We start from the raw sequence: 21,209 nt of genomic DNA on the forward strand, positions 1-21,209 counted from the left end.
GCCTGCAGCTGTCGGGCAAGAAACTGTATTCTGCCCCATTCTAAAAATCTGACCTGGTATAAAGCGATCCCTTCAAAAGAACACTGGTGAAATTTTCAATTTTATTTTACTAGCATGATTTGTAGTGTCACTCACCAATTATCTGGTGTACATTTGTAGCTTTGAGGCCCATTAGATCAGGCAGTTGATCTATGATGATTTCTCTTTCTGCTGTCCGCTTGTGCACACGTTCAATGCTGCGTCTTTGCCAATCTGTCCAATAAACATAGTCTCCCAATAATGTGAATCCAAAGATATGAGGAAGTTTGTCCTCTACAAGAACTCTTCTCCCAGTTCCATCGGCATTCATCACCTACGAATACACACGAACACAAAAAAATTTCCCATTACCCAAGGATATTCCAAGATTTTAAAAAAGGATAACAATAAACTACTGTTTTCAGATCTCTCTCTTGGTCTTGCCTCAGTGGAATGAGATAGCCATAGACAAGTCTGTATGATTTCCCATTCTTCCCATGGCTCAATCTTAAAGACCTGTGCCGTTACAACCGTAATTCTGTCAGATGGATGATGTTTTGTGGTCAGAAAAATGTCCTAGCACATGAGAAATGAGAAGGCTGGTTTGAAACAACTCCTACCCTTTTGTTTTCCACCTTTTGTCCTGAATGAATTTGTTTTTGTTTCTTCTCGTCTTTTAGAGGAATGTTAATCTACCTGGCTGGAAAACCAGCACTTCTTTTCCTGAAGCTGTGAAACAAACCTAGCAATAGGGGATGAGATCAGGCCTCAAGCATCGATAATACTGATTCATAGCATATGAATGAACAGAGAGAGAGGAAAGGCACAGAGAAACAAAACTGGAATTCATAACTTTCTCAGCATATGGTATAACATGCAAGTTTGTAAAAGAAAATATTTTTAGTTCACTGAAAAAAATGTAAAAAAAAAAAAAAAAAAAAAGCTATAATCTTCAGAATAATTACATTCTATATTACATCTGTTCTTGGTCATAAAACCCTAGACATTGTCACATTTATTCTCAGTATGTTAGAAGGGAAACCAAATCTTTATAAGCACAATTCCTATATTAATATGAAAGGGGCTTGGCATACTCTCTGCTTTCTAGGAGTAAGCTCTAATTTTTTTTTCTGTTTTTTTTGTTGTTGTTTTTGTTTGATTTTCTGTTGTTGTAGTTTTTTTTTTTCCTTTAAGTCAACTACTTTGTGGAATTGGCTTACCAATAACAAACAAATCTCCAGTCTACTAGCATATGCAGCAAACTTCTATACATACACCAATAAAAACATATGTTTCACAAAAATGAGATGAGGCACTACTTAGAGGAATGCTTTTTCCCGTGTTCCCACTAAGATTCTTCTGAGAGTCAAGCACAGTACTTGCAGCAACACTTTGTGCTAAGGTGCATTTACCATTCCAAACCTGTAACTTATGTCCTTTAATATGATAACCAATTCCAAACGTAGCTTTTCCTATCACAGATTGTTTAGATAGGCTCAGAGCCCAGTATAATTGCCTAATTTCCAGACTTCCTCTTGAAAACAAACTCTGCTCTTCCAACTTTATTCTGCTTCAGAAATTTCCAGCATCTGCTGACTCTCAAGTTCCTAGCAGCATGCCTTTTACATCCTGTTTTGATAGATGAGGCTCCTAAACAAGAGTAATGGTTACCTTCAGAACTGGGGACACAGATTTAACATCCATGAGAATTATAACCCATGAGTTACAGTCCTTAACGCCACTATGTCTTTAAGAAAACATTACTATCACAAAGGAAAACTGCTCATTCCTTTGCCTACCACTCCTTTCTAGCCATAACACACATCTTAAACTTCTGGGATGACTTTCACCCTCCCTCTAAAACTACTGAGATAAGCCATTTATTTGCGATGGATTAATATATGGTAATAATTAGTGCTTGCTAAATGAACCAAACAGATATATGGAACAGGCAGATAGCGGGAAGTTAATCGACTCAACACTCACAGTAGTAACCAGTGAAACATAACTATCACAAAGCAATATCTCTATATGCTACCGTTTTCACCTTGTACTTAGAAAAGCAAGAAACAATTGCATTTAGGGGGTGTTTAACTACTGGCAAAAATTATTAGTCAGAAGATGTATGGTGCGATGTGTCTTTCTCCAGCAAACTTAAAATGGGAAGCTGTTCAAATAAGTTCTGTCTTATTCTGAAAGACAATCAGGAAAGGAGACAGGAGGACTTAAACATTAATATCTGCTTTTAATTAATTTCTGTTTTGCCACATACGTGCTATTTTGAAAGCCAACTTTATGCCAGTTAGACAAAACAGATGCCTATTAATGTGCTTACACACACCTGCCATTCTCCTTCCATTGCCATCTTATCTAACATCACATATCCATGTGATATTACTTACTGTAAATATCTGCCAACTAGGTACCACCACAGAAATTGTTCCATGGCACCACAAGGTCTGTCCTCACTTTGGCTACGCTTTAGGAGATTTGAATAGAATCTCATCAGGCTAAAGTATCAGTCTAGAGTAAGCAAAGTGACAAGGGATATAACACACACATAAAATATATGAGGAAATAAAAAGAATTACTAATCAAACTCCAAAAACTTTCAGCATAATCTTTGCACAGACTGAAATTAATTTGCACAACTGAGTCCCAGCTGATACTGCTTTCTGCATTCATATCCTTTCTCCAGCCTCACATGGATCAGCTGACCACAGTGAAGACTAGCACAACCAAATTCCCCATATGTGAAACCCATCTTCTACTATGAGGCAATGTCTTCAGTGGTCTATGCTGCTTTAACCAGAATGTGGTGTGGGTTTCACATTCTGAGGCCATTCTGAATACTGCCAGCCACAGTAAGAATATACACAACAGGAAACAGATGCAGTGTAACCACAAACACCACCTTGACTGAAAGAATGAGAAGTTCCATGAAAAAAAAGAAAACCAAGCATGAGAATTAAACAGCCTCAGAAAAATGCCAGATGTTCTGCCTGTAGTATAAGTGTTTTGCTTATCATAAAACAGTAATGAATGCAAATCTATGGGCTCAAACACACAGCTTATTCAAAACAAACAAATTAGTGCTGCAAATATGTGCATATTTTAAGATGCTGTATTCAGTGGTCAAGAAAGGCAATTAAAAAAACCACCTTATTTCTGAAGGGTTATTTCAATATTTAAACTACAGGCTAGATTAGAAAGTGTATGTTCTAAGGGTCTTTCTTGCTGACAGATACCTCGGTTTCAATTCACTTTTGAATACCGGTAATAACTGTGATAAATAGGCTAATGCAGAGAATTCCCCTTTCTGCTAATCTGGGGTTTAAACTTTCAGTAATTTACACGTTTCATTTCATTTGTCTAAGACTAGAGCTCAGCCATCACACAAACCTCATCTATGAAAATACCATATAAAGTATTACTTTAAGACAGTTGTAAAATACTGAATTCAATCCACATATCCCAGATATTTCAAAATAACATGGAAAGAGATCTTGAAGGCCCAAGATATACCTGAAATAGTTCAGGAACATATAAGATTTAAGTTTAGTTATTTCAGCCTTTATTCAATTATAAATATTTACATGCACTGTTTCTTCGATGCAATTCATCGAGCCATTTCATGATACCACTAGTTATTTTGTTCATTTTTCACTTAAAGCAGGAGCGTCCAACCTGTGGTCAAGCATGTCTCACAGTAAAGCCCATTCCTCACCCTGCCATTAAAAGGCAGCAGCTCTTGTGGAGTGGCCATTGGCTGAAGTGATGGCACATAACTGTATGCATTTTGAGACACTGGCTAAACACAGGGCTCTGAACAGCAAAGAATATGCAGCCACGCTTTCTGTTTTGGTAAAAGAATTTGAAAATGCAATTATAGAATCATAGAATCCTAAGAGTTGGAAGGAACTTTTAAGGTCATCTAGTCCAACTCCACTGCAATGAACAGGGACGTCTACAGCTAGATCAGGTGCTCAGAGCCTAGTTCAGTCTGGCCTTGAAAGTCTCCAAGGATGGGTGTTCCACCAGAGCAGCCCCAGCTCTCTCAGCCTGCCCTGACTGGCGAGGTATTCCATCCCTTGGATCATTTTTGTGGCCTTCCTCTGGAAACACTCCAACAGGTCCATGGCTCTCCTGTACTGAGGACTCCAAATCTGGACTCAGTACTCCAGGTGAAATCTCACGTGCACAGAGTAGAGGGGCAGGATCACCTTCTTCTACCTGCTAGCTGCTTTTTTTTAGATGCAGTCCAGGATACAGTTGGATTTCTGGGCTGCAAGGGTACACTGTGACTCATGTCCAGCTTTCCATCCACCAGTACCTCTAAGTCCTTTTCAACAGGGCTATGATCAATCCTTTCACTCCCCCAGCTTGTACTCATCGTGGTGGTTGCCTTGATCCAGGTGCAAGATGTTGTACTTGGCTCTGTTGAACCTCATGATGTTCACTTATACCCACTGCTCAGTCTGTCTAAGTCTATCTGGATGGCATCCCATCCCCTGGGCATGTTAACCATGTCCCACAGCTTGGGGTTTCAAGGCTGCCTAATAAATAATGTATTTACATTCGCAAGACTATTTCCAGTTGATATAAATACATGACATGCAAATTTTCAAATAGAATGTAGAGTAGCAATCAGATATTCAACTAAAAAATCTGATCATGTCTCTTTATTGGACTTTCATAATCCCTGTCTTAGCAGAGAAAAATATCCTTCGCTTCACAATCAGACTTTATTCATGTCATTGATTTTTTGGCAGAACACACATTTTGAACTATGACTGCCAAGGATAAAGTACAGGAAGAGTAAAATTTCATCAGAAATATCTAATGAAAACCTTGATGCCACACTGAGAATTGAAACCACTGCCACTGAACCAGTCAGGTGTTTTGGTTTCACAACAACAAGGTCAAATATTCTAAAACTTTTATGTTTTTGTTTCTCTCTCTCTCTTTTTTTTTTTTTTTTTTTTTTTAACATTTTAAGAGAAATATTAAGAATTAAAATATTTTGTTACATATTAACAATACTGTATGTTTTGCAAGGGCTGCTCCAAAAATAATGCCTCCTATTTTATTACATTGGCCCATAACATCAGAGCTGGCTATTGGTGACATGGCAGTAGAGGTTGAACCTTCCCACCAATATTCCATTACATTTTGTTGGTGTGTGACAGACGGCAGCAAAGAAACAGTCTGACAAGTGGCGTCTGACATGGAAGTGTCTGTGAAGCAATGGTGTGTCACTGAATTCCTCTATGTGGAAAAAATTGCATTCATTGACATTCACCAATGGTTTCTTATTTGTTACTGAGATGAAATAGTGAATGTGAGCACAGTCACAGTGAGGCGGTCGCTGGTGACTTTCAGCAATGGTGACAGTGGGTCAGATTGTTATAAGCATATCATACAGACTCTTCTACGTTGCCGGGGAAAATGCATACCTAATGGTATGACTATGTTTAAAAAGTGTTTTGTAGCTGAGAATTTGCTTTATCAAATAGTATTATTGTGTTTTTTGCATCTGTTGTCGTTTCCATGGAAATAAACAGGAGGCATTACTTTTGGAGCAAACTACTCATATGCAGCCCAAGACAATTTCTGTTCGCTAAATTTGGCTCAAGCAAGCCACAATGCTGGACACCCGTGATCTAAAGGTACATGAATCTTATTATATCAGAGACATAAAAAACACTACCTCATTAAACCTAATTGATTAAGGAAAAAAGAAAACTGGGACAGCATCTTTCTTAAAAATAACTTGGAAAGATAGCTAGAATACCTTCTGAACATTACATTAACATTTTTTTTCAGGCTGGTTTAGTGTATTATGTGCATTATGTATTTTCAGCTTGCTTCTTGAAGCAACATGTACAGAACAGAATGATTTCCCTGCTGTGCATGCAGTAATATCACACAATTAAAATGTGTCTACTGCTAAAAAACAGTAGCTCTAAAAGAAAAAGGGGAGGGGGACCCAGTTTTATTAGTCTTCCCATCTAAATAAAATAAAATAAAATATCTTGATCAATTGCACTCTCTTCGAGTGAGCAGTCAAAACTTTAAAATTGCTTTAAGGAAATTATTCTCCCAGTGTCACTAATGTACTGTCAACATTTTCCCTCAATTCCAAAATGGTAAGGAATATTTCAGATATGAAATGGAAAGACAACTCAGAATTTTACTGTAGAAGAGATACCTGGAACTTCTATTTTGTTTCATAAACTAAGTGTCTCTAGCTAATTCTACAATTTCTTACTATTAATTGTTTCATAATAGCTGTTATAATTTTTAGTTTAACAGCTCCAAGCACCCCCTGTTTTCTTTTGAGCTCTAATCACTTTCCCAAAGAATTCAAATTAATATTTTTCCTGAGCATGGATAATATTTGTAATAGGAATGCAGTGAAGATAAATATGTAGAAACAGAAGAGATTATAAATTGCCCTTTTAGTCACGCTACACAGAGTGCATAAGCTCATTATTTTTGCAAAAGGAGAACTGCCCTAGCTCACTCATCAGTCAATGCCAACAATAGAATTCCATCTCAATGACGGAATATAATTTTAGAAAAAAATTGGCCGAGTTTTCAATGAAACTGACCAAGTCAGGTAAGGTGACAGGGAAGACAGTTTACATTTGTAACCAGTGTGACAATCAGCTGTGACATCTAGGAAATTTCACACAACACACGCACTCACACAAAGGAATATTACATTTGTAAAGAACAAGACAAGATATTGAACTGAAGTGATGAGCAGGTTGAGAAGAGGTTTTCACAGGTGAATGAAGATGTCTGGCTGTGGAAATTAATTTTGGCATATTAATACACGAGGTGGAGCAGCAACAGTCTGAGAGCGTTCTTTTATGTGGGTATAGACTATTTGGGAATAAGAGAATATGGGTGCAGAGAATCAAGAGCAAACTCATTACTGAGATTTTGCAGCTTAATATTCATCAGCAAAGTCTAATGAACAACTATATGCATAATTCACAGGAAGCAAAGAAGGCTACCCAAAACCAACATCAAGCCCCACAAGTGGTTTTGGGGAATGATTTCAAAATATAAAGTTTGGCAGCCTGACTTCTACTGAACATGGGCAAAAGCTTCCGTTCTTTCCTTTACCTTCCTAAGGGACCTACTTAAAGTACCTTCCCCTAACGAAATCATCATGTGTAACTTGTTCTCTGCCAAACTCCAGACTCCTCCAAGAATACCTATAATTGATTTTTTTTGTAGAAGAAAAAGAGAAAAAAATATTCTGCTGTTTGGGCTAGTCCAGCTGGTTCACAGAACGGTTCAATAAGTGACTTCAATAAGTGACTTCAATAAGCCAGTGCAAAGCCAGGGGTCAGACCTCGGGATGCTTTCCAGTCTTTTGGTGGCAGGAAGCTGTTACGTTGATTCAACTCTTCACATAGCAGAATTACTTAAATTCCGAGACTCTCTGCATGCTCAAAATATTGTTTTTCACTGTATTTACTGGTCTAATAGAAAGCACTTTCCTACAAAACCTTTTTTTTTTTTCCCCACAGATGTTAGACCTTTACAAAGTTACAACATTACAGACAGGACCAAGGAAAACAATATAGATTAGAACTACAAGTTCTCAGTGCCAAATTAAAAAACAAACAACAACACACCACTGTGTGAAAAAAGCTGATCATTAAGAAGGATCACGAAGACCATCTCAGTCTTTTTTGTGCACTACTGCTAAGTCTAGGGGGAAATAAAAATGCCAGAATAATGTTAATGGAAGTTAAGGAATAATGGAGACTGACAGAACCACGCCAAGCTAAAACAGAAACAGAAAATAGCTCAATATCACTTCACATCACCCTCCACCACTTAAAACAATCACTATTGTTTTGAATACATCAGGCTTTTACACAGAATCATAGAACTTGAGTTGGAAGGGATCTTTAAAGGTTGCCTGCCATGAATAGGGACATCCACAGCTCAGTCAGGTTGCTCAAAGCCCTGTCTGGCCTCACCTTCTATGTTTCCAGGCATGGGGCATCCACAACCTCTCTAGGCAACCTGCTCCTGCTTCAGTACCCTTACTGTAAAAAACTATTTTCTTATATCCATTCTAAATGTCCCGTTTTAGTTTGAAACCATTTCCCTTCTCCTATCACTACAGACTCTGTGAAAGAGCCTGTACCCTTTTTTCTTACAGCTCCCTGTTTAGATACTGAAAGGCAGCTATCAGGTCTCCCCAGAGCCTTCTCTTTTCCAGGCAAAACTGTCCGAACTCTCTCATTCTGGGGAAGGTGCTTCATCCCTCAGATCATTTTTGTGTCCATTCTCTGGACATGCTCCAATAGACCCCTTCTGTACTGAGGAGTCCAGATCTGAGCAGAGATGTTAATGTCCTTGGATCTAAACTGAATGGATATTTTAAACACTTTTTTTTCTTCTTTTTTACTTTTATATTATAACACTTTGAACATCTGCATGAAATACATAAATGGCAACTGTATAATACCATGCTCAAAAGTTGTTTTTTTCTTAATAACAAGCGAGTAGTAACACTAAGTCTTAGCTAGGTATTTGCAGCCCGTGGCTAAAACTCCACTCAAATTCTTGAATGGAGTCAGGAGACCTCACCAGTAAGCAATCTCTGGTTGCTATTTGTTCACTGTGTATCATAGTTTTCCTATCTTTGACTTAATTGTGAAATTTAGTTCTTAATTAATTCAGAAGTTCAAAAGAAATTACTCAAGTGAAAAATGTGTAAAGTATAAACTACTTCATTTTTATATAATCTACAGTTTTCTTACTGCAGGCCAAGCAGGCATTAAGAAATAAGTGGAAGTTCCCTGACAAAGCTCCAAAACTTTGAAAGTTGGATGAAGAAGGGGAATCTATCTTTACCCCACCCCTGAAATGCAAATGTGGTGTTCTTTGCTGAATGTAGATCCTGTGTGCCACAACCATGTGAACAATGCATTGTGGACAAAATTAAGATGAATGAAGAAAAGATAAGGTGTCCTTGCAAAATAAGTAAAGCTGAAATTTGGAGGATAGGGTATCCCTGCAAAACAAGATAAAGCTGATGAATGAAGGCTGAGAAAAAGAACCGATTAAACAAACTTATTTTGCAGATATTTAGCAGAAGATGCTAGCTTAGCACCTGTCTGCAAATCTTGCTTGCTTGACAGGACAAAGAGGGATGGACTTTGTCAAACAGGATACAAACATAGCTCTAGTTGGGCAAAGCAACAAACTCTGAATCCAGACTACAACATAAGTATAAGCTTATACTTATAAGTATAAACATAAGAAAATGAAGTGGGGTTAGCTTCAGGGGAGGGATGAGCGCATGTAGGCAAACCAAGAAGAATGTGAACCCGATTACCTCAGCCAATGGGGAAAGGGACAATGCTCACTATAGCACTGAGGTATGGAGATAAAAGAGGCTGTGACCTCTGACAGGTTGAGAGATACTTCCAGGAAATGCCTCCATTAGGCTCTCCCTTAATTCGAATAAAGAAAGCTAAAAATTCCTCTCTCTGTTTTTGGGATAAAGATGATTGAGCAAGCCTGCTGGAGCAGAAAATTTCCCAACAGAATTAGGAACAAAATCAACTTGAACTACCTTACTTCCAATACCTATGAAAAGCGTAACACAATTTTCCAAAAACAGGTGTGTTCAACACTTGTTTTAAAACACAGACCTGCTTCTGTCTCTCCACTTTCCAATGTCTGTTTCAAAATGTGGTGGATGGGGACACCATCAATAATCAGGACATCAGCATTTCACAATATAAAAATACGCTACATGACAACTTTGCAGTCAGCAAAAAAACAGTGAGTGCTTAGAAAACAAAATTTCCTTATTAGGCTGGTAGTAAAATTGAGGGAGTTGTCATCAGAGGAAAATGCAGCCCTGCAATTTCAGGATTAGAATGTGAATTAGAGCATTCTCTAGATGCCAAGCTATTAGCTCCTGGGTCAAAGACAAAAAGGTCTTCTCTGTTCAAGAATTTTGTACTCAGTATGTCTTAGTGGCATCCGCTTTCTGTTGTCTGACAAGGGGGAGTTCTGAAAGCTTGTGTTACTTACGCTGAAAAACAGCAGGATGTAAGATTTTCTATATTAATCATGAGGATTAGACACAGTAATGCTAGGCACGGCTAATAAATTTAGGAATGCAGCAACACTTCAAGTTAGAGCTGAGCTCAAGAATCACTAGAGAATGGTTACATTGTATTGGAGGCAGTCCTTTCTTCAAACTCACCACTAGTAGGTGTAAGCGGGTGTCATGTCTATCTCTGAGAGTGAAGAATAGGAAAGATGAATAAAGAAAAATGAAGCACAGACTGAAAAATTGTGAGAAATCAGCCATATAATGATTATTTCCTCTTAATGCACACAGCCACACATACACACATCCATTCATAATTGCTTTATCAATACGAGATTTGCTGACCATTTAAAATCCAACCTGTGCCTTAAAACAGGTAGTGTACGTGCTCAGAAGACAAATATTCACTTGAGGAGGAAACATAAGACCAATTCAGCAGAGCAGATCATACATTTTTAACCTCATAGCACGGCAGGAAAATGCTTTAAACCTGTGGCAAGTCAATGAGAAATCTTCCCTACTGGTAAGCACAATAGCAGCCATCCATTTCAATAGAAGTTTATCAGCAGTGAAACCTGACCGAGATAAATGACGAAGCTGTTGAGCCACAGCCTGCTTCTGCCTGCTGCAGGCTGCCAGATAAAATGGGAACAAAAGCTCCCTGCTGTACCCCCTGCCAGTCTCCATTAACCCCTGCTGATGCTTTATTATCGTCTGGGGGCTCCAGAACAGCATAGCATGAAACAGTGCATAAAATATAAATAATAAAAGCTGCTATGTGGCACAAACAAACCAGAAACATAGCTTGCAAGAAACGTTAACGTCAGTCGCGCTGCAATTAAATAAATGTTTCTGAAAAATTCCACACACTGAAAAGGGAAAAAGTGTGCTCTGTTTAAAACCACGTATGAAATAGTACTTAAAGTATACAAACACATTTCTCCTGTTTTTATCCCTGTGCCCCATCCCAAACACACAGAGACACGTACAAGCAAAGCAGAGACCAGGCATAAACCAGATATTTTCATGTTCAATTCTAAGTTTCTTATTTTGATCCTGTCACAAACATCTTCTCTGTTGCACCTCCTCCACTGTCTTTTCCACAAATGCAAGCTTAAAAAATTTACAGAAGGTCAAACCATCTCCTAGTAAACAGTTATTAAAAAACAATAAGGATGAGGAGGGCAGGGAAAGTGTTACAAGTCTCAGGATTCATGGTTGCCATAGGAGAGAAAGGCAGTGGGAGGAAAAGGGAAGAGTTGAAATGTCAGTAATATTTTAGCTATTGTAGGTAATGATATTATAGGCTGATATCTCTGTAGCTTACCATAGCACAAACGATCTAATATAAAAAAATACAGAGACCACACAAGATCCTGGGGAAAATTCACTAAGATTCATCGGTAATGAGACTCTCCACTGTATCTGCATTACTTAGTACAATAAAGAAAACATCTATTTAAGACTGAATTATTCTTTCAGATGAACAACCCTTCTTCACTCTATAGAGCCTTCCCATACTTTTCTAATTACAGAAGCTGCACTGAACTGGCTCTCTGATCTATCATTATCGAGATCATCAATGTTCAGCCCATTTCTGCCTTTCTGAAATGTGATGAGCAAGCAGCAATCCTATGTCTAAGGAAAAACACAAGGTTTTCCTGAAGTTAATATGACAAACTAAATAAAGATTCCCCATTCAACAAATAGAAGAATGATCTCAACATGGGAAAACAGAGGCTCTAAGGTGTCAATCCTAAGGTCCACCCATCCTGATATCCCATCTCAGAGAACAAAAAATAACAAATTATACCTACTGAACAGCAGAATAATAGACCCAACATGCATGTAAACTTCTTAAGAAGAGTTTTCAATTCTCCAGAAATTTACAGTTCAGTGATTTGTGGTTCAAAACACAAATTTATGTATATGCAAACTTCAGTGGAATTCTCTTCCACAGACATTCAGTCTTCCTAATAGCACAAATAAGCCTTAAACATCCCCATGCATTTCCAAAACTTACAGTTTGAAGAACCACTTTTTTTTTTTCCTTAACTATCACCTTCTCATATCAGTTTCACGTCTCTGTCAAAAATAGCTGTGAGTGGGAGCAAAAGAGTCCTTGACACCTTCTACATACCTCTCATGATTTTATACATCACACCCCCTAAACTGACAACTTCTGCATTAAAAATGTAAGAATAAATTATTAAAAAAAAAAAACCACACACACAAAACAACACAACCAAAAAAACCTCAAACCAAATGAAACAAAAATCCAAAAACTCCAAAGCAAAATTGAGGGAGAATTTCTTCTTTTGCTTTAAAGGTTCTACTCAGGCTTTTGAAGATTTTCTGAATGTTAATAGGAGTCCTGGTTAATGCCATGGTTTCGGCTGGGATAATTTTTTTCACTATATCTGGTACTGTGTTGTGTTTTATATTTATGATGAAAATATATTTAAGTTGTTAATGTGCAGCGTTTACACACAGCCAAAGCTGTTTCAGCTTCTCACACTGCTCTGCCAGAGCGAGAATGTTGGAGGTGCACAAGAAGCTGGGAGGAGACAGAAGCAAGACTGTTGACTCAAACTGGCTAAAGTAATATTTCATTCCACATGGCATCATGTTGAAATGATAAAGATGGAAGAGGGAGGGAGGGAGAGAGGCAGGAATTGGGCAGTGGAAGTCCTGCCATTGCTCAGGGTTTAAATGGGAACCAGTCAGATGCTGGTGAGAAATAGGATTGTACACTTGTTTTGGTTTGTTTGTTTGTTTTCCTTTCATGTGTGTGATTTATTTTTCTTTCCCCCTCTCTCACTAAACTGTCTTTATCACAACCCACCAGTTCTAACACTTTTACCTTTTTTGGTTCTCTCTCCTTAGCATATTGAGGGGTGTGGACAGTAACTGAATCATGTGTGGTGCATAGCCATCTAGTGGGTAAAACCTCAGTAGTTAACAAACGCTGATGTTTTATAAAAAGCAGAAGCAGGAAAAGTCTAAAACTTGAAACCTCATGGGAAAAAATAACTAATAAGATCATAATTATTTTCCAGATGTCCTGCATAAGTGCTACATGAAAACCTGGGTCAAATTCTTTTATCAGCTTATATTAGCTTAAAAATGATGAAATGTAAATTGTCCTGGCAAGTTGTTTGTGCCAAATCAGTTATCCTCTGTCCTGCCACAGACATTGTAATGTAATATCATATGTTGTAGCCAGTTTGATGGAACTGCAGCAGTAAACTCATGCTTAACCTATTGAAAACCTCTACCACAAACTGAGCACTAAACAGAATCATTAGCAATGAATACAGAACCCTGGTCTGAGTAAGCCTGAAATGTGTAGAAAAAAATCTCTGTTTTGGTAAGCATGAGTTAGGAGAATACCTAACCTTCCTTTTGCAAATAAAAAGTAATAGCAAAAAAAATCAAGGCAGTATTAGAGCGGAAGTGCTCAATCCGTTATAAATAAATCTCTAAGCATAGAGATCCTTTACCTTCTTTCCCTAGATCTGCTAAAAAGTTAAGTAAATTATAGACTATAAGCCTTATTTTTAGGACAAAGAAAACCATGCTCCTCAAGGCTCTGTCAAGGAGTGCTTCGAACTGCAGGCTTGCAGTTACTTTGACTATAAGGAGAGCAGTTACACAATCTTCTAGCACAAGATCATGACTTTCAGATGACACACTTGAAGTTATTTATAAGTAAAACAATTTCAGAAGACTAGAGAAAATACAGTGCCTAATGTGATAGGTAGTAAGATATACTTACTGTATTAAAGATTCGCGAAGGAAGTTTGTAACTCAACAAAAGGAAGGTAAGTCTATCAGAATATAGGAAAACTAGGTACAGTTACTATGCTCCAGGTAGTAGCCAAATCTCCTGGCTCCAGAAAGCATTCTGCCATTTGATAATAAACCATTTGATGATACAGCATACCAGAAAGAAAGCAAAATCTACCCTCTTGCTTGAGCCCTAATAAAACTAAGGAGATATAAAGTACAGACAATTCTTGGGAGTACAGATAATTATATGTAAAATGAGATAGATTTCTCTGAAATTCATTTCCATAAAATTTAATTCTCTAAAATGCATTTATCTACTTGCACCTAAGCTAAGCAGCACAAAGAACAATAGAAACATTAGTTTAACCTACAAGCATTACTTCCCAAGAAAGCGTTTTAAGAAGCAAATTAAACAAATCCTTATCATGTATTTAAAAAAAAAAAAAAGTGATCTAAGTGACCTACTACACAGATACTATTTCTATTTTATAGAAGCATCAGGAAGACTAGTGAGCAACTTGACCAAAGTCAGAGAAAAAAACTGAATTGTTTCTTAAAGCAGAAATCAACCATTATCCCAATTGCATTTTTGAACTTAAACACTTAGAAAAATAGAGTAGAGTTCTATAACCCCAAGGAATTAAAAATACAGGTGCAATTACAGACCTCTATTTTGTCAGTTTTTGCATCTCCCCAGTATATTTTGCTTTCTTCGTAATCCAGTGCCAGTCCATTTGGCCACCCAAGTGAGGTATTCACCAACACAATCCTGTCTGAGCCATCTAGTGCTGCCCTCTCGATCTTCGGAATTTCTCCCCAGTCAGTCCAATACATGTACCTGCAATGGAAACAAAATCTTTAGGAGTCTTATTAAACCAAATTTTCAATATTTACATGGCTGCTTTGGCACCACAATGTCATGAAGCCACACAGCACACAGAGAAATGCATTTCAAAGCCAAATATATTTTCTTACCTAAATAACAATGCCCAACACATCCAAAACAGTACTGACATGTAAGCAGACTGATACTTTACATACTTTTACTCCTATAACAATCTGCTGAGCAAGACCACACAACAATTTGTATTAGCTAGAATAAACAAATGGATTTTAAAGAGAAAAATAAAATTAAAAGCACAGAATTTGAATAGTCAAAAGGGAGCAGTGGTCCTCAAGCCTCAGAGCATTTAGCATTTACTTTCAAAGGAGGACAGTATTTTCATTTTGAAGACCTAGGAGTTTATCACTGCATCCCATTATCTGCATGCATGTAAACAGAAGTATCTTCTTTCTCTAAAACTTAGAAAGCGCTCATGAACAGCTCCTTACCCTACCATAGGATCCAGCACAATAGCTCTAGGTTCTTCCAGGTCTTCCGATATCAAGATTTTTCTCATGGTCCCATTAAGCCTTGTAACTTCTATACGGTCTGTGCCAGTGTCAGTCCAATACAGATTTCGGGCAACCCAGTCCACAGCAATGCCATCAGGATGAGCAATCTGTGCTGTGACAACAAACTGACTACCTGACCCATCAACAAATGAGCGACGGATGGCCCTAACTTCATCATCAGTCCAATAGATGTACCCTTCCAGAGGATCAAAGTCAATGGCGATGGCATGACGGATGTCCTCCAGTGGCAAAACGATGTCTGTAAAATCTGGAGTGTCTAAGGAAATGCGCCTCAAATCTGTCCGGCGGGCTAGAAGCAGCAATTCAGTGGCACCTACATGTGTAAGGCAAAAACACAACCATCTTACAAACACTGTACAACAGTGGTAAACCTGATTCTCCACCATTCATTGCAAGCTAGTCTAGCTGCCCTGATTTCAGTAGTGTCTATCCAAACTGATGGACACCAGCAGAGAATACCACTCAAAAGCTTCAAATGCAAGGTCAATATTCTGCAGAACAAACTAGATACAGAGGAAATTCAATGGTGATTTCCTTGTCCAAAACCTATTACGTTGGACCCATTTTTTATCCATACAATTCCCTCCAGAGATACTGAAATAGCTATGAAGCGCTCATGCTATGATTTTCTGCAAATAACAGATGGTCTGCAGCCTCTCAGATGAAAAAAATAATTAAATCTGTTACTGACTGTAGTTGTTGGTATAGCGGATGATTGTCACAAACAAGCTGTGTGTTTCAAAAGCACCCTTAGAGGGAGAAACGTGACTAATTCAGAATACCACAGGTAAATATCCTTTGAGAAACTCCTGTTCGAGGAATCAAGTTTGTGAATCAACAACTGTCCAGTGACAATGTAAAGTAGCTGGATTTTCAGCTTCTCCCCAGTCTGTTGAGAATAAGCATATCTGACCATATGAAGATAAATAATACAGAGTCACACTGAACTGAAAGCATACAAAAGCCTTTCTGGCTTTTTTAGGTCAAAAGCCAGAATCCTAATAGCTAAGATCAGCTTGTGCTGCAAAAGATGCTTTCACACAGGACAATACAAGCTGTTTAATAGTATATTGCTGGGCACCTGACCAATGAAGAACTTATTGTCTATTCTATCTTATTCTTGCTTCATTTTATATTCTATCTTGCTAGATTTCAGTCTAATGAAGGTTAAACAACCACCACGCCCCACTCCAATTAAACTGGCTTATCTGTTTGGAGTCTCAGGGAGATAAGAGCAGTTTAGGCCTTGGGGAAGTCTGAGCTGAGGTAAAAAATGCATGCAATCCAAATGCAGGGAAAGTATGTTGGGACAGCTCTCCTCAAATAGTGATGGGAAAGGTTTGGCAGAGTGTGATCTAAGTGCAAATGCAGAGGAAAAAAAGAGCAAACGTGGGGGAGAGGGAGGTTTAAGAAGAATATAAAAACACTGCAATGAAAAAGAGTGATTACAAAGCTACATGCTGTTCATGCTTCTGTGCCTTGATCTTACAAAGATATAAATAATGACAAGGACACTAAAAGAGAAACTACTAAAGTAACTAGGTAGCTAATCGTAAAATATATAAACACTAAAAAATACATAAAACACTATATATATATATTTAGTTTTTGATGCCAAATTTCTTTTTTTAAATGTCAGTAATTGTGGTGGATGCTAGATGAAACCTCACTGAATATCACATTTCGGACAGATGCCAAAGCAGTCATTGCTTCATTTAGAGCAATTTTAACACATTAAAAATATTTAAAACGCTTTTACAGTGCTGCAAGAAACTGTACTTTTCAACAGCTGAAGTTCAGATTGTTATTACAAGTGTTCCTGATTAGTAGTCTAGAATGGATGAAGATCCGCTTTGGGATCCTATGTCCTAAAACCCATTCCATTCAAAAATACATGTATACACTACTCAATTGTTCTTCTAGTGAATAACTCTTATACAATAACTAATATCAGGAAGAGGGGACCTTTAATTACATGCCTAAGCATCCTTCCAAATAATTTAAAACATATGACAGAGTAAATGAAAAACAGGCATGTTAGGAAGGTTTTTATGATTACAAAAGCAACTAGTCTTGTCACAGCAGTCTATATGTGCATCTGTTTTTGTTGCTTCTAACTATAACAAACAATGAATGATTAAGATCGAAGCACTGACCTGCATTATAGTCATACGAGGTATTAATATATAACCAAGCACAACTATTAAGGTTCAATCAGGAGTTTTAAGCACTTCCTTCCTTACCAACTTCACGGTCATTTACTCAACTTACCCTTTAAACAAATCTGTACATATATTGATACTAATAAATTGCTTTACCTAACAGAATTAAGGTTAAGTTGATACACTAACCTCAGATTTCCAAACAGTTAGAAAGGTATATACATATAGTCTATTATATATATGTGTATATATATATAAAGCTTAAGACATAATTTCAAAATAATTTGTATGTTGAAGCTGACAGCCATTTGAAGAACCAATGCCAATTCCTCAGAAAAACTGGCTTTAGTACAATTATGCCTTTGCAAAAACACCCTTAAAATTGACCAGCTGACCTTCCAATTGTTCTCGAAGAGAAGTCATTTCAACGGTTTCAGGTTGCTTCCAGGTTGCAACACTTGTTTGGTGCAATAACATAGTGTGTCTTAAGCCTTAATTCAGCATTAGGAAATTACTGCCTTTCAGCCAACCCATGTTGCACAGAGGATTCCTGAACTAAAAGTGGTCTGCATCTGGAGATGTCTAAAATTCTCCTGTGCAATCCCAATCAAGCAATAGAAAGTTTAGTTTACTTTAAAGCTATTATCCAGCCATCAGCAAACTGACATCTTGGCTGCTTAGTCAGATCACCATTCATTTTAGTCAGAAAACAGAAACTGAGCACAGAAACATCTCATTTCAAGGTAGTCTAGGTAAAAAGCACTTCAAACACCTTCAGGCTTGTCCTGACAATAGCAAGAAAAGCAAATGCAGTCAAAAAAAAAAAAAAAAAAGGCAATCTGGGAACTAAAACAATTCATAAAACAATTTGAACTTGTGCAAAGCACCAGCTGCAAAAAAGTTTGGCACTGGTAAGAACCAGTCAGAAGACTGCTTAAGGTAGTCAAAGCTGAAAGAACACAACAGAATTGATCAGTTTTGTTCATCTCTACTCCAAAGTGCAGTTATGATGCAAAAGCTGAAATGTGACAGTAAGATCTCCATACTTCACTCTGCCTCTTGCATATATCTCTACCATACTCAAAGTCAGACCCTTTTGCTTACCCCCTTTACTGATCTTTCAATCAGTCCTAAGTGATCTTAACAACCCAGAAATTATTTAACACAAAAAAAACCTAAAATAACAACCAAACAACAACAACAAAAAAAACAAACACCCAAGCACACACATCTTTTACAGCCCATTCCACTTCTTATTGAAGTGCCACAAGTCAGGAGGTATTCAGGACAGTTAGCAGTTTTTCTAAAAACAAGCCCCTTACTTAAGGCATCTAAATATGGGCATAATAGCTTTACTCCAGATTCCAGATTTAGCCTACTTTTATTAAATAGTTTGAAAGCTGGAATTACAAGCTCATGGATGGTGCATTACATTAGTCCTAGCCTTTTTTCTTCAGCACAAACAATAGATCTGAATTGGTGAGAATGAAATTCACCACAGGCAAAGTAGCACAGGGACAGAGAAGTCTTCAGGCACTAATATGAGTATAATTTCAATGACAGACTTGGAAGCTAAACCTATTTATTTATTTAAATTAAAATGACTATTGAACAGGTCATTTAAATATAGGATACCAAAGTGAGAAGAACAGTGGTGCCTGTAATACTGCAGAAGAGAAATCTCAGTTATGTCCTAACAGGAGGGAAAGCAGAAGGAGGTGCTGGGTTCTGCTGCTGCTCACCAATGGCAGTTCAGAAATGGCACAGAGCTGCATCAGCAGAGGGTGAAACTGCGAAAAATTCTTTATCATGAGTGGTCAGACACGGGGACAGGTTTCCTGGAGAGGTGGTTGATGCCCCATGCGTGTCAGTTTAAGAGGCATTTGCATAATGCACTCATTAATGTGCATTAGTGCGCTTTTAATGAGCCCTAAAGTGGTCAGGCAGTCAGACTTGATGGTCTTTGTAGGAATATTCCAACTGAACGGTTCTATTCTATAAAGATGTGAATACAGAAGAACAAGCTAAATGACTATGAACACAATACCAGCATAGGTAAGAGTACCCTACTGTGTGCTCAGAAGAGACTGTATTCTCTGGACATTACTGACAGAGGAAGAGGTGGCCATGACAACTAGATGTTCTTCCTCCCATCTTGAGGGATAAAGATTTTCAAATGCTCACATAGAAAATAGGAGATCTGTCTGCTGCAAGCCCACATCTCAGTTAAGACTTTTCTATTATCGTTGCTGCATATATTTTTATTATCAGCATTATCAGTTGTTGGTAAAATAGCTGATTTTATTTCCAATCATCACTCTTTTCTGAAATACGATGGAAAAGTGTTTATAAGCAGAGGGTAAGGATTTATCGTCCAGAACTCTCACAAAAACAGTAAAATTACCCTAGGGTGTAATGGAAAAATATAAGACAAAAAGCCAAGAAACCAACACTGAAGGGAAAGAAGAGGGAGGAAAAGATTTCCTATAAACCAACATTATTCAAAAATGCGAGGTTGTCATGGAAACTGCTCAAGGAGGGTCAGCCAGCCTCACCTTTGGCTGCAAGGATCATCTGTCAAAGCCAAACCACTGCAAACAGCACAAACAGGCACTCAAAATTTAGTCATCAAATTCCTGCAGATCCCAGCCAGTACTCATTGACACTGTTAACGAGTTCGATTCTCAAAGAGGCTCCTTGCAGCATGAAACAATTTAGTTTAGTAACTATCCTGATTTTTGCTTACTGTTTGGAGACAAAACTGTCTTCGAGAAATTAATTTGCCTTAGCCTCACTTTCACTTTTTTTTTTTTTTAACCTGTCATTCCTCTTTCTTCCTCCACAGTTCTAACGTTCTAATTTCAAGATGAGCTGTAATTAGTCATTCAGTGTTTCAGCACAGTAGATATGTACTGAAACAATCTGAGGAACTGAGGTAAAAATATTCCATTCTGAGGGTTCAGCTCCACTTTCACAGCACCTGCAATAAACAAGTAAGTACAAAGAGAGAAAAAAAAACAACACAAAAACCAACAGCAAGAAACCATAAGCACACTGCTGTTTCTCCTCAACACGTACTACTTTTCACATGAATTTAAAAAGTATACACAAAAAAGAGAAAATACATTTTGTTTACTGGTATCATTAAGCAGCCTAAGAAAGGAAGTCAATGCAAACACTGGCGATTTACAAGCAAAATGTGGACTGTGGCTAGGCTAGCTCTGCTTACACACCATTCCTTCTTCCCTTCCCCAAATCAGTCATTGCAGCCTTTGCAACTGTGAGTAGAAATCACAGTGAAACCCTGACTTGAAGAGCTCTGGCAAGTTACAGGTCACCCAGAAAAGCCCTAGATCTGCTTCCTACACCTTTCTTCAATGAGAAGAAAGCATACTCTCTCGAGAGTGAGAAAATGATCAAAAATTTTTAAATTATTTTTGGGCACACATAGCTCTAAATGCTGAAACACAACACAACAAGCAGCAAGCCTCCAGGACTCCCTTAGCCCTTATACTCTTCGTAGAAGTTGGATCTGTGCAAAATTGTCAGTTAAGTGAAACCAATGGATCTGATGCATAGCTGTAGCAGGTTGTTTCTCTTGCATGTGGGCTAATTTGGTTCTAACTCTAGTAAGCAATGGAATAGAGCACTCACTGAGCTGAGTAAGTGCAGGCTCAATTTTCACTCCCCCACACATTTTCCTTCTTAAAAATGAACAG

The 21,209-nt window shown here is 37.8% G+C and overlaps 1 protein-coding gene across 5 annotated transcripts in view; it reads right to left on the reverse strand.

The window, feature by feature from the left end:
• The window catches only part of LRP6 (LDL receptor related protein 6), a 132,461-nt gene that overhangs the window by 36,241 nt on the left and 75,011 nt on the right, over positions 1-21,209 (reverse strand). For all 5 annotated transcript variants that reach the window (XM_090147700.1, XM_031603192.2, XM_090147710.1 and 2 more), the window contains 3 exons: positions 15,245-15,641; positions 14,579-14,750; positions 136-352 (listed from right to left, as the gene is read on the reverse strand). In XM_090147700.1, coding sequence (XP_090003826.1) covers positions 136-352; positions 14,579-14,750; positions 15,245-15,641 — 786 coding nt within the window. The remainder of the gene's footprint in view (positions 1-135; positions 353-14,578; positions 14,751-15,244; positions 15,642-21,209) is intronic.

Source organism: Phasianus colchicus, chromosome 1, assembly GCF_987193195.1.
Source record: "Phasianus colchicus chromosome 1, bPhaCol1.hap1.1, whole genome shotgun sequence".
Lineage (NCBI taxonomy): Eukaryota > Metazoa > Chordata > Aves > Galliformes > Phasianidae > Phasianus > Phasianus colchicus.